The sequence below is a fragment of the Carassius auratus genome, chromosome 14 (assembly GCF_003368295.1).
Source record: "Carassius auratus strain Wakin chromosome 14, ASM336829v1, whole genome shotgun sequence".
Classification (NCBI taxonomy): Eukaryota; Metazoa; Chordata; class Actinopteri; order Cypriniformes; family Cyprinidae; genus Carassius; species Carassius auratus.
In genome coordinates this window covers 12152111-12166806 of record NC_039256.1, presented here as the reverse complement: position 1 = coordinate 12166806, position 14696 = coordinate 12152111, and the positions used below count along the sequence as shown (strand labels likewise).

At 36.4% G+C, this 14696-nt stretch overlaps 1 protein-coding gene across 4 annotated transcripts in view; it reads left to right on the top strand.

Moving 5' to 3' along the window:
• Positions 1-6016, top strand: part of LOC113113646 (testican-1-like) — a 224592-nt gene extending 218576 nt beyond the window's left edge. For all 4 annotated transcript variants that reach the window (XM_026280021.1, XM_026280020.1, XM_026280018.1 and 1 more), the window contains one exon: positions 696-6016. In XM_026280021.1, the coding sequence (XP_026135806.1) occupies positions 696-895 (200 nt within the window). In that variant the 3' untranslated portion in view covers positions 896-6016. The remainder of the gene's footprint in view (positions 1-695) is intronic.
• The last annotated feature ends 8680 nt before the right edge of the window (positions 6017-14696 follow it).

Sequence of the window (14696 nt, the reverse complement as noted above, 5' to 3'; positions counted from 1 at the left end):
TCTTTAATTAGTTTACTCAAAATGATTTTCAATGGTTTAAGTTTTTGTGTTTTTGTTGTGTTTGTGATTTCATCATTTTTTTTATATTTCTGTATAGCTTTAATTGGTTTTATTTCAGTTTTACTTTTAGAAAATTTTAGTACTTCAGCTTCAGCTTATTTCAGCACTAATGTTAGATAGATAGCTATATTATTTCTGTTTTAATAATTGTAACTTTGTTTCTGTTAATTGTTGAGGCAGTTTATATATATATATATATATATATATATATATATAAATTACTGAATACTTTTAATAATGTAGTAATTTTATTATGTGTATATTTTTATATTTACACAGAACTTTCGTTTGTTTTTATTTCAGTAAGTTGCCAAGGCTACATTTCGAATTTTCATTAATTTTGTTTTCAAGTTTAAGTTTTTCATCTAATATTTATATTTAAATTGAACTAACTTTGGAAACATTTTTAATTTTAGTCTTAGTCAACACTGATATACACACACACACATTTTGATTCCTGCAGCAAACTCTTACATCTGAAGCTGCATTATTCAACAGTGTTTCTTGAGTTCTCGTTCAAAATGTATAAAATATCATATTTTATATATAATAAATGATCTTCTCAGAACACACACGTGCACCCGCTGTCTATCCGCCTGACACCTTCCCTTTCATCTGCCTCTGTGTGTGTGTAGAGGAGGATCAGGAGACTTCTGGAGATTTCGGCGGCAGCGGCGGCGGCGGCGGCGCCGTGATTCTACTGGATGATCAGGAGGAGGAGTCTCCACAGCGTGGGCGGGGCCGACAGAAAGAGAGGCGGGGTCGACTCCACCCCCGCGGGGCGATCGAGGACGATGAAGACGGAGAGGACGACGAGATGGGCTACGTCTGGTAGCTCCGCCCACCCATCTTCCGCTAATTAACCAGGGACCCATGTTAAAATGCACAGTTCTGAAGCCATTCCAGCTCCGCCCCCTCAGACACGCCCCCTTCTTCTCATTCTGGATCTAAACTTGTCCTTCTCATTCTCTCTTTCTCTCTTTCCTCAGCCGCCTCTTCATGTTCTTTCCTCTGTTTTCCCTCGTTCAAACTCTCGTGGATCGCTCTTGCGTATTCTAGACCGGCTCTAGACGGTAGACGTGCATGACGAGATTGTTCAGCATTTCGGGGGCTTCATACCAGTTTTCTTCATAGGATCTTTTTAAAAGGTTCATTCTCAGTGGTGATATGCATGAACACCACTGCTGAATGCAGGAGACGACGTCTGAGACCTTCGAGGGCAAGGATCAGGTGCGCTTAAGCCAAACGCACACTACAAGACCGAAGCTCATCGCGCTTTCATGTTTTAAATCTGCCACAAGAGGCTGCGGATCGTAGTGAACTTACAGCTTTAATGTTGGTTCTGTGTGAGACACCCTACAACTACAATACTAGTTCAAATCTCAAATCTGAGCAAAGAGCAACAAGGTAATGAGATTGCATGAGAAAGAAAATGGCGAATTTCTCCCAAAGCACTGGCTCGTGCATTTTTTGATTTCTTTGAATTTTTTGTTGCATGCTAAATCCGTGCAAAAATGACCTGAAAGCCCTTGCTTTTGTGTGGGAATGAGGAGAGTTTGTGCAGGATGATCTTGTAATTAATGCATGTAGACTGTGATTAGCTGAGCATAATGTGCACAAAAACAACAATAAACGGTGTAAATGCGCACAGAACAATGAGCTTCAGTCGGGTTGTATGTGCTTGGCTTTCTGCTGCTTTCACGTCAGTTCACAATTACTGTAATTAGAAGTAGCAAATCTCATGCATGCGACTGTGAACTTCTAGATGAACTCCATTGCAAAAAGTGCTGCTCTCCCTCAGTATTTTTGTCTTGTTTTATAGCACAAGTTTTGTTTCAGTTGCCAATAAAACATTTATATTTGCTTAATGTCAATTTTCAAAAATAATATCTTATGGTTTTATTAATTCTTATTTTTCATTTTTACATTTTAAAATAAATGTATAATTCATATTATTTATTTCGACCTAGCTTTTTATTTTAGTACTTTTTTAATTAATTTCAGTTAGTTGTGGAGTCAGAAAAATAATCTTCATTTTAATGAACTTGTCTTCAAGATTATTTTTCTGACCCTAATGGCTGACATTTGTTCTTCTTTTAAGCATAAACTCAATTAATTTAGCTAGATATGTCTAAAAACAAGACTCCAAGTGAGTTTCTGCTGAAAACAAGAACAAATATCTGCAAATGGGGTCAGAAAAATCATCTTGTATGTTTATTTTTCTGACCCCATTAGCAGATAGTTGTTCTTGTTTTAAGCATAAACTTCTAAACCGTTTCAAATCTTAGCATTAAAATCTTACAAAACAAGACTTAATGTGTCATTTTGGATTTGAAGTTCATATAAATTAATTTAAAGATGTTAATACTGGAAAACAAGATAAAAATACTGAGGAAGAACAGCACTTTTTGCAGTGTTTACTAGTGTGACATCATGTAAAACAACTGAAATGACTAAAGTTATTTGACTGCTTGCTTGATATGATTTCATTTTATTGCAGTTTCGCCTGGAGCCTTTTCTTTGTTTTTCAAAACTTCTGAGCATAAATTCATGTATTTAGTTTCACGGATGCCATAGTGAGAAATAGCATCTGCGTCGAAGCGTGTGAACAGAATCTGGTAATTGCAGTAATTGTGACGTGATGTGAGCGCAGCCGTGAGCCTGATATTATCGTTTGTTTGTTGTCTTCAGCTGATGATTTCATTTCAGAGTCCCTCATTCTGTTTTGTTCTGTTTTTCTTTCACCGTCTCGGAGTGTTTAAGTGGATCGTGACCTTTGCGTCGGCTCTCTGTGTGATCCGTTCGCTGGAGCTGGAGAGTTTGGGCTTGACAGAATTCAGAAGTGATCAAACGGCTCGTCAGCCTGACCTTTTCAAACCATAAACGAAAGCTTCTTCTCGCTGAAAAACAGAAGGCGAATGAAACGGCGTGACGGCTGTCTGCAGATGAATTTGCCGTCGTTAGCGCATCCGTGAGACCCCAGGCCCTGGAGTCACGTCCGCCTCGAATCTTCATCTCATTCTGCATTCGTCATTCGATCAAAATAGATGGATATGTCAAGCTTAAACCGTTTTATAAGCACACGTGAGGTCTTCTGACAGGCATCACAACCTCCACCTGCTGTTTTCTGCTTTTAATTTGCATACAGTTGTAAATTTCACTTTTTTTTTTTTTTTGATCTCCCTTGCTCAGCATTCGCGCAATTCCCCGGTCGGCTCCTTTCGAGAAGGAACTGGTGATGCACCGCTGTTAGACCGGATCGGATGAACACAAACACTGCAGAAGAGTTTAGTGCTGATATCAGATCACAGCAGCTTAGTTCTGTTCCTCTGACTATATTCACACACTCGTTTCTCAGCTCTCTGGCATGTCTTTTCTCGCTCATGTCAGCGGTGAGTACTCCGCAGAAGGAGACGTCTCGCTCAGTGATCATAGACACCACTGCAGATGGATTTTACCAGGCATTTTGCACCCAGAGGGGAAGTTTCTGGGTGCTCCTGAGGGATTATGGGTAACAGAGGAACGAACTGATGGGCTTATGGCTTCCTAACACCTTTTTATTCTATTCTTTTTTCCTGTGTTCCCCACTGAACCTTTTCATTCCCATTTAAATGGTGGTTTAGCTTGGAGTAGGAGATACGTTTAATATATTAAGAGCAGTGAATAATCAGGAAGAAATCATTTACTGATGTTGTTCTAAACCTGTATGAACAGGTTTTTGAAGAAAGTTTTCACTGCTTTTATACATTACATAGAAAGCTGACTAAACAAATTAGCACACACGTAAAATAAATAAATAAATAAAACATAAAAGCATCATACAGTCTTGAAATGAAAGGTTCTTTATTGACATCAAAGGTTCCACAAAGAACATCTATTCCGCAAAAGGTTCTTTATAGTGAAAAATGAAGATAAAATGGTTATTTTAAGAACTTTTCTCCAAGAGGAATTGCATTTCTATTGCGTTTAAGAAATGCACTTCTAGAATCTCATTTGTATTTTATTGAATGTGTTTACAACATGATATATAACAACAGACACTGTTAGTTTTCATGTAACTGGAGAGATTTGAGAGCTGTGGGAAGACACAATCTTTCAGGTTTGGAACAACACAAGGTTTCTGTTTCTTTAAGATACCCTAAAACAGGGCTGCACGATTTCAAATATTTATGAAATGTTAAATACAGTATTAAATGAATGCAATATTAAATAATATTTCAGTGTAGAACAGTGAATAGCATATTTAAGAAAATAATATTATTAATAATATTATATTGTTATAAATAATATCAACTATAAAATTACGTTGCTGTTTATGGATTTCTTATTTTGTTCGTTTTTACAAATTAAATCTCAAAGCTTTTATTTTGGCAGGAAGATGTTTTTTGAGCTGCTCACGTGTAAACGAACACACCGTCACACTTCACTCTGAAACATACAGCACGTTTATATTTTTAATTCAATCACAGCGTTTTTGATTTAAACTAAGCCATATTGGGATTTTGGTTATATTTTGTTCAATCATGCAGCCCTATCCTGAAATATGAGCATCAAGCTACAGGAAGTCCATCCTTCTTTCACTCTCTCTCTCTCTCTCTCTCACTCTGTTTATTCTCACACATTCTCAGATGAAATCAGTTGTTGTCATGATAAGCTGAGAGCATCACACACACACACACACACACACACACCCCCCCGATCTGATCTCTGCAGAACTGCATCATGGACTTCTGATGATAACAATGACCTTTGACCTTTGAGGTGACCTCTCCCCTCCTCTAGTGCTGCTGTGTTTCTGATGCCTGGCCTGCAATTGTAAACTTCCCCCGGCCCGTCCCGCCTCCGCCTGCTTCGCTCCTGTACTAAGGTGCAAGAAAAGCTTTGTCAAGATGTTTTCACATATTTTACCGCAAACACACACACACACACACACACAGGTGATCTGACCGCTCACACCTGCAGCTACAGATGAAACAGTCGATGGCCATATTTGCAAGAGTTTCCTTTGTTAATTCTCTATATTTTTTACTCTGTAAAGACAATAATTAATGTGTAAAAAAGAAGAAAAATGCTGAATGTTCAACTGGAGATGTAATTAATGACGTCATGTGGCTTCGTCCGTTTGCCTTGCCTGAGTCTGGATGTGTAAAAACCCTCCTGTGGTCCTGAGTTCAGTGTACAGACCCCCGTCTCTCTCTCTCTCTCTCTCTCTCTCTCTCTCTCTACCGTCACAGTGCCGCTGTTCGCACTGGATTCACTCTTCAATCTGAGCCAGTGTGGGTTTTTAACAGCCAAAACCGATAGCTACTGTAGATGGCTGATCAGATTTAATGACTGAGAATGAGGTGCAATTCAATTATTGAAATGAAACATTCTAAACTCTTAAAAATAAAGTTCTATATTGGCATTTGATGGTTCAGTGGAGAACATTTAACGTCTATGAAAGGTTCCATGGATGTTAAAGGTTTTTCAAAAGAAGATTTACTTAAAGGTGCTTTGAGAAACCAAAAATTGTTCTTCTATGGCTTCGCTGTGAAACCGCCCTTTGAGATCTTCATTTTTAAGAGTGTATTTTATACATTATGTGCTCAAAAATCACTAAACTACAAAACAGGAGAGTTTTGAGTTCAGTGCCCGTGGTCCGTGATCTCAAAAATGGCCAGTTCTGGGTCAGATCTGAAAAGTGAGCCCGAGTAACATCAGACGTGGCCGAATGCCGGCACCACTTCGGTGATTTCTCTCTGTTCTGGTGTTTTCCCGTCATTTCCCCTCCTGATCGAGAGTCCCAGTGGAATGTTCTTGTTCTGGGCTGATTTGTTTGCTCTGTTTGGTTTGTTTGGTTTCTCTCTCTTTCTTTCTCTCTTTCTTTCTCTTCCTTTTTATTTTTAGTTTTAGCTGTAAAATGGTTCCTTGAGAAATTGTTTGTCTGAATAAAACTGGAGTTTGTCCTCGTCCAGTTCTTCTCCATCTTTGAAGCTCTTTTCTGCTTGTGTGTCTTTATAGGAAACTGATTGCTGTGAGTCTATACAAGGTTTGAGAACTGGTTCTTTCATAGAATATAATAGAACTGAACCGTTGTCAATGCATTTGGTTCCAATAGCAGTTTTTGAATATCTGAAATGGTGACCCTGCAATCCAGCAACAAATATTTGACCCTTATTTGTGCATTTAAAGTCACACGGAAACTAAGTTAAGTAGAAAGTAGCACCAAATAATGTCTTCCATATTGTGATCTATATCCATTTTCAAAAAAAAAAAGTAGGGCAGGACTTGGTTCTGTGCATCAGCTTTTTGATGGATGAGAAGATGGGTGGCATTCAAAAGTGTATGAAATATACATTTCAACTTTATATCTCATACTTTTGATTTAGTATTTTCAAATTTCCCTGTTGTATAAATGCTTGGATAATTCATAATTTCAACTTTATATCTCATAATTTGAACCTTTATGTCATTATAACTTTTTATCTCATAATTTGGATTTATGTATTTTATCATTTTAACTTTATATCTCAGTTTCAATTCAGTATATTTATAATTTCCACTGTTGTTTTGTTCATGCAGGATATATGACTGGATAGATCATAATTTTAACTTTCTATCTTATAATTTTGACTTAGTATTTCATGACTTTTATCAGTTTTTTAAGGTCCATTTGTGACATTTTGGTTAAACATTACGAGGTCAAAATTATCGATTGTTTTCTGAGGCTCTATTTCCCGTAGATACGCCCTCAGAACGGCACGCATCCGTCAAAGCTAATGATCTCCAGCCGACACGGCAGATGCTGTTCCTTTGTCTTCATTTGATAAGCTTTATTCACGCATTGATTTCATAAGACCCGATTTCTATGCTTTAATTCATTAGGCCGGCAGAAAAATCCATTATTTTGTCAGTCACTCTTCCTAAGCGTCTGTGTCGCCCACTCGTTCCCTCTCACTCGTTTCTCTCGTCTCACTCCATTTAGGACGTGCTAACTGGTATGGTTTCAGTGGGATTCTAGAATGTTCCTCTTGTTCCAAAAATCTTTATTGAACTGGGATCTCCTCACTCTCAGCTCCTCACCACCGATAAAAGCAATTTGGAGCTGACAGTGGCCGTTGGGTTTATTTACAGATGCTAGCATGGAAATTTTTACCATCTGGACTCCTTAAAATACCTGCATTCAACATGTCAATTTGTCCCCTTTCAGAGTCCGTCCGAAAACAACAGAGCTGTTTCAGAGGTCTCCAGGGGGATTGTGGCTAGCCGCAACATATGCCAGAATGTGTGTTCCCTCTATGAGTGAGACAGCAGTTAGCATTAGTCTATTATTTCCACGTATTATGGGCCAATATGACAGGGATTCAGATTTTATGAAAGGGAATTAAAAGGTAAAACTTGATTTTTGAGTTTATTCCAGTTTTGTGTCCAATATCCGCAACATTAAAAAAAATTATTTTGGTAAATCGTAATTTTGACGTATATCATAATTATGCTGAAAACGACAAAGAAATTGTTTCCCAAGAAACTTTCCCCCAAAATTTCTTCTTTTATCTATTAATTTTTGACTTTTTATCCTATAATTTTAAATTTCTATTTATCTTTTTAAGACTATTTAAACTATATATCTCATAATTCTGACTTTTTAACTCATATCTATGTAGCATATTCATAGTAAGAGTTTATCTCACAAGTTTTCTTTTTTCATTTTCACAACTGTCATAATTGACTTTTGATCTCATAACTGAATTGATCTCAATTTCAACTTACAGTAGTATTTAATTTTGACTATCTCATAATTTCAAGTTTTACATTTCAAAGTTTCAATTATCTCTATAATTTAAACTTTTCATCTCATCATTTTGACTTACCTCATGATTTCAACTTAGCTGTAATTATGACTATCCTATAACTTAAACTCTTTATCATAAATTCAACTTTTATCTCATAATTAACTTGTTGACTTTAAAATTTTCAATTTTTATCTATATTCTATAATCTATATTTTTTTTCATAATTTCAGTTTATCTACATAATTTCAAATTTTTAACTCATAAATTTGACTTATCTCATAATTTCAACATTTTGTCATAATTATGACATTTTATCTCATTATTTCAGTTTATCTCAATTTAGACATATTTATCTCGGAATTTCAACTTTTGTCATAATTTAGATTTTTATCATAATTATGACATTTGATATCATAAATATGATTTACAAAATCATTTTCCTTAGGTTGTGTGAATGTGCTTTTCAGTCTGATCATGAACTTTCATTTGAAATTTAAATTGGAGGTTGGAAAAATCCCTAGTCATAACCATGTGCTAATCTTTGCCTTGGCGAATATCACTAACTAGCACGAGCTCATTCATGTTGAAAGGTGGATTGTGAGGAGATAGATTCAGAGGCTTTTCTGCACTAATGATGAGGACGGGCAGGTGTTTCTTACTCGGATCAGATACACTAACCACTAGAGGACGTGCTGCTCTTCCCACACTGCCATATTAAAGCAGAATAACGGTCTCATTCAGCCTGTCAGTCAAGCCTAAAAGGCACTGAACTTCTGCTTTCCCTCGTGTTTGACCTTCGATGCTTGAAATACGCTCACACACACACACACACACACACACACACACACACACACATACACGCCTGCAGCAGTGTCACGGCAAATCCAGCCTGCACGCACCGGCCTGATCTCAACTGTCTCTAAAACTCCTATTTATATTTATGACACCGACGCTCTTAAATTCTTCATTAATCCACTTAATATTTCAGAGCTGAAGCATAACGCAGCCCTCATCAGATGTGACAGGAATGATCTCATGGAGATTAAGAGGAAAGAAACACACACACACACACACACACACACAAGATCAATGACAAATAAGGAAGTTGGAGATCATAAACAGGAAAATCTATAGTTTAAAATGAATGTGTCAGATTATTAGGACTGCTTCCCTTTTTCATGTTATTTTCAGTTTAGCCTATAAAATACCAGACAGTTTATTTTTTATTCAAATGTTTATATTTTTAAACAGCATTCATTTTTATAATAATAAACGCAAGCAATTTTTATGATCTCAATATGGTTATAGCATTTACATATTTTAAAGGCAGAATACTACTTTTACTATTTGGCAGAAATATTCTTTCCTTTGATTTACCAGGGAAATAAGTTTGCTTTTTTATGTTAAAATATTAAAAAGTATTATACATATAGTTAAAAATACAATTTAGAAACAAGGTTTTATATAATATTTTTTAATGATGATAATATATATAGATTTTTACAATCTCAGGATGGTTACACAACCCAGATATTTTTTCCTTAACACCTCACATTTTAATTCAAGAATTTAAAACATGTTCTTATCTGTCCATTACCTGCTTGAACAGCATTTTAATGTAAAATCAAAACATTCCAAGGCAAAACTGGGCTTTGATCATTAAAACTAATGGCTAACCCAATTTATTAAAAGCTTTTTACATTTCACTACAAGCACCTTGACATTTTTTGGATTTTACATTTCTGGGCACCAGTGGCCATGTATTTTTTATGCATCTGTAGCAGACCTAGTCTATATTTTATGAAAGCAATTTGAATGCGTGTTTAAAGAAATGAACAGATCTGAACAAAGGGTCCTAAACACGATCAGCTCTGATCTGACTGCAAAGAACGTTTGGCACAGTTCAGAGTCCTCTCTGAAGCTAAAGCAGCTCATAGACATGTTACATGACAGACATGTTCAGCAGACGAGCCTGTGGAGGCTTAACATTTCATGCTGCTCTATCAACCGACTCAAAGCTGACGTGTTGGAGTTGAGGAAGAGTTTTCATTGAGTTTCCCGGAAGACGTGATTCTCCAAGTGGAGTCCCCGGAGGGATTATATCAGAGCGAAGGCATGGTGAACTCAAGCCTGAAAGCCGAGCGGATGTCGTCTCTCACCCCTGAAATAACCCAGACACACATCCACATCCACCTGATGGACAAACACCATCCTCTGAGAGCTGGACGAGACCAAATCAAGCCGTACGTGTGAGTGATACACTCAGTCTGCCTCTGTCACTCACAAATAATCATGCTGCTTTACTGATAAAGAAACGCTAAATAATGAAACATGCAACCCAGGAAGAAATGTTTTACTGTTGCATATACTGTTTATTAAAGCACCAAGCAGTTCTTATGTTGAGGACTTTAAGATTTATGTATTTGAATTCCATATACAATTTCCATGCATCTGGATTTTGCAGATTTAGCAAAAAACGAATGAATTTAACGTGACTCATATTTGTCAGTCTTTCTTCATTGAAACAGGTCAGATTAATGCAAAAGTGTACATAAAAAAAGAATAGTAATTAAATAAATGCAAATAGTTCAAAATAAACAATGCATTTATTTGAAGTGCAAAAATCTGAACTGTTTCCTTGATATGTGACTGACAAATATGTTTCATATTAAATGTTTTAGTTTGTTTAAACTGTAATCCAAATGCATGGGGTTTTTTTTGCAATTAAAAACATAAATCATAACATTTTTGAGTGATAACTATAATAGCAGATGGCTACATATGAAAACTAGAGCAGACTGGAACAGTGGCAGACGTGTGTGTGTGAGAGAGAAAGAGAGAGAGATTCAGGCGAGTCATATACTGTATACATTATACTGTATATAAATAAAACAAATGTTAACCTTGAATCATAACACTCAATCTGACCTTTAACATCTGGCCTTGAGGTCAACAGGCCTCAAATAACTGAGGCTATATCCGAAATAACATACTTCCCTATTAGATAGCAGGAGAAAAAAAAATAAAAAACCTGTATGTGATAAAAGATGTATGTATGAATTCATATGAAAGAGAAGGCAAAAAGTATCCGGCTGATCTACTACTTCTGCCGTGATTCAGTGCATATGATGGATTTATGAATGGCAGAGATGTGACACCAATTACTAAATAATTAAGGATATAAATCTTTTCTGAACCTTCTTTAGAACATCTACACAATAATGTCTCGACTGCAAATCTAGTTCTAGCTGTGACCTTATGTAACTGAATCCACACGGAGTTAAATAATGACTCTATTGTCTTGAGTAGAGCTGCTTCTCTTTCAGTATTGATGAATTTTGCAGTATTAACACATCGGACTAGAATCAGCATTGAACTAAACTGAGCTGAATAATGACACTAATGTTCTGTAGAGCAGCTTTACTGCTGTGAATTCTTCATAATTGATTCATTTCGCAACATAAACCATTTTTGAATTAAATTTTATTTAATAACGACTCTTTTTGTTTTAGAGCTGTTTTACAGCTGAATTTGAATCGGTTTCATTACTGATTAATTTTGCCACCTTGAGAATCTTATTAAACACAACTCATATTAAGGGAAAAGTAAGTTGATTTTAAATGTTATGGCATCAACACATCTCAAAAAGGTTGGGACCAGAGGTGGGTTGAGTACCCAAAAACTTTACTCAAGTAAAAGTAAAAGTAATTCTAGAAATATTTACTCAAGTAAAAGTAAAAGTACTAGTCTTGAATAGTTACTTGAGTAAGAGTAAAAGAGTATCGGATAAAAAATCTACTCAAGTAGTTAGTTACTAGTTACTTTGGGTCATATATACGGAGCCTTTTTTTATATAGATATATAGACAAAAAATGTATGTAATGTATGTGTGTGTGTATAAATGTATATATTTCATCAGCCTTTAATCCAATTTATGTAATTTATTATAAAACCCTGTCTGTTTATTTAAGTAACAAATATAGGTGTCATGCCATAACATATTTTTAATACGACTGACTTTATTTTAAATGTGAATTTAACATTGAAAGTTAATGTGATATAAATATTGCTACTAATCTTTCATTGTTCAGAAAGAGAGCAAATAACATTTACATTATTAAACATAATTTTCACTGACAGTCTAGATTTCATTCACTCTCAGAAACTACCATTAAAATCACTGAAACTGTTAACACTGTGAAATCAATATCTTAATTATAGATTCGTACACACATCTGCACTTTGTTGTTTCTGACGAGAGAATTCGGCAGAAAGAGGTATTCAGTAAGTGAGCGAGTGAAGGAAGCACCGGCATTTCAGCGATGACTCATCGGAACGCCTCTGATTGGCCATTGCATTCAAAAGCTCAACAGAACCGTGTGTGATTGGTTAATGCGCAGCGCTGTAAAAACGCGTCTGTCTCTGGCTCAGCGCCAGCAAGCGATCACAGATCTGAATTTAGCAGCTGATGATATGACTTGCTGAACGTACTCGCACTGGTGTGATTGTATTAAAATTAATAAAATTTTAATCGGCTATTCTTTGTCTTTTGGAAGCTGCATTCAACCTGTTATAAGCCACACACGTACAACAAACTAATGTCACAGTGGTATCGTGTACTGTAATCGAATGTAGCCCAAGTTATTACCTGTTAAACAGTAGACAGCACACGCGTTCATCTAATAAGGATCTCCATCGCAAGCAAAGAATAGCCTTTGCAGATTAGCTTTCAATTCAGTGCAGTTCCATAGCCCCGTTTTCAACGTGGCTAATATTCTTAAACGTTACAACTCTGAGTGAACCGCTTCAGAGCTCAGCGCGTGCAGCATGGAACTGAACGACTCAATCAAACTGATTCATGAACCAATTCACTCGTTTGCCAATTGGTTTGATCAAGCCTTTGAACAGAGTTGACTCAAAAGAATGAATCATTCGCGAATGGGCATCGCTCATTGTCCAGAGAAAAGTAGACGGCGCGTTTGGAATAAACTGAAGCATTTATTGCATTAAGATAAAGTAACGAGAGGGGCGTCGCCCACAGTAACGAAGTAAAAGTACAGATTTTTCCCAAAAAATGTACTCAAGTAAGAGTATAAAGTACCCATCTTTAAATATACTCCGAAAAGTATTCGTTACCCCGAAAAATTACTCAAGTAAATGTAACGAAGTAAATGTAACTCGTTACTACCCACCTCTGGTTGGGACAAGGCCATGTTTACCACTGTGTGGCTTCCCCTCTTCTTTTTATAACCGTCTGCAAACGTCTGGAGACTGAGGAGACAAGTTGCTCAGGTTTAGGAATAGGAATGTTGTCCCATTCTTGTCTAATACAGGCTTTCAGTTGCTCAATTAGGTCTTCCTCTTTATGATGCACCAAATGTTTTCTATGGGTGAAAGATCTGGACTGCAGGTTGGTCATTTCAGTATCCGGATCCTTCTTCTACGCAGCCATGATGTTGTAATTGATGAAGTATGTGGTCTGGCATTGTCATGTTGGAAAATGCAAGGTCTTTCCTGAAAGAGACGACGTCCTCTCTTTCTCTTTCTTTTCATGTAAGGATTCTAAGATTATTTGTACCAAGAATGATAATATAAAATTTAATAAAATTATAATTAAGTGCGGTTTAATCCACTTGACTGATTTGCTTATTTTTTTAATTTTTAATTAATCATATGTTTCATTCTGTTTTGACTTGCCATTTCAAAGACTACATTTTAACAATGCTACACTTCATTAAAATGAATGTGATCATTTAACCATTATCATGCAATATTGTATTTATCTTGTTTATCATGGGTCACATAATATGCTGCCAGATCTTAGCCTGATTTGGGCCAAATATCACCTGACTGATCTGGGCCACACTCCTCCCACCAACAATCGGCCTCATGTCCCAGTTTTCCAAAAAGAACTTCAAATTTTGATTCGTCTGACCACAGAGCAGTTTTCCTCTTTGCCACAGTCCATTTTAAATGAGCCTTGGCCCAGAGGAAACGCCTGCGCTTCTGGATCATGTTTAGGTTTGGCTTCTTTTTTTGACCTTTGAGTTTTAGCCGGCAATGGTGAATGGCACGGTGGATTGTGTTCACCGACAATGTTTTCTGGAAGTATTCCTGAGCCCATGTTGTGATTTCCATTACAGTATCATTCCTGTATGTGATGCAGTGCCGTCTAATGGCCCGAAGATCACGGGCATCCAGTATGGTTTTGAGATTGTTCTCTGAATCTTTGGATGATATTATGATATATTAAGATGATGATAACTTCAAACTCTTTGCAGTTTTTCTCTGAGAAACTCCTTTCTGATATTGCTCCACTATTTTTCGCCGCAGCATTGGGGGAATTGGTGATCCTCTGCCCATCTTGACTTCTGAGAGATACTGCCACTCTGAGAGGCTCTTTTTATACCCAATCATGTTGGCATCATAAGTTGTAAATTGTTTCTCCAGCTGTTCCTTATATGTACATTTAACTTTTCCGGCCTCTTATTGCTACCTGTGACCCAACTTTTTTGGAATGTGTAGCTCCCATGAAATCCAAAATGAGTCAATATTTGGCGTCACATTTCAAAATGTCTCACTTTCAAAATTTTTTATATGTTATCTATATTCTATTAAATCAACACTGAACTAAATAATGACTGTATTCTGCTTTACAGCTGAAATTAAATGTGCTGCTTTTTTCAAATGATTGTTTTCCTGTTTATTTCTATAAAGCTGATTTGAAACAATCTGTATTTAATAAAGCTACATAAATAATCATGACCTTTGACCTTAATCCTGAACCATAACCATGACAGGGCCGAGGACACGAGTTTCCCTGCAGGAATGATGGGAAATCACGTCTGATCAATTAGTGCC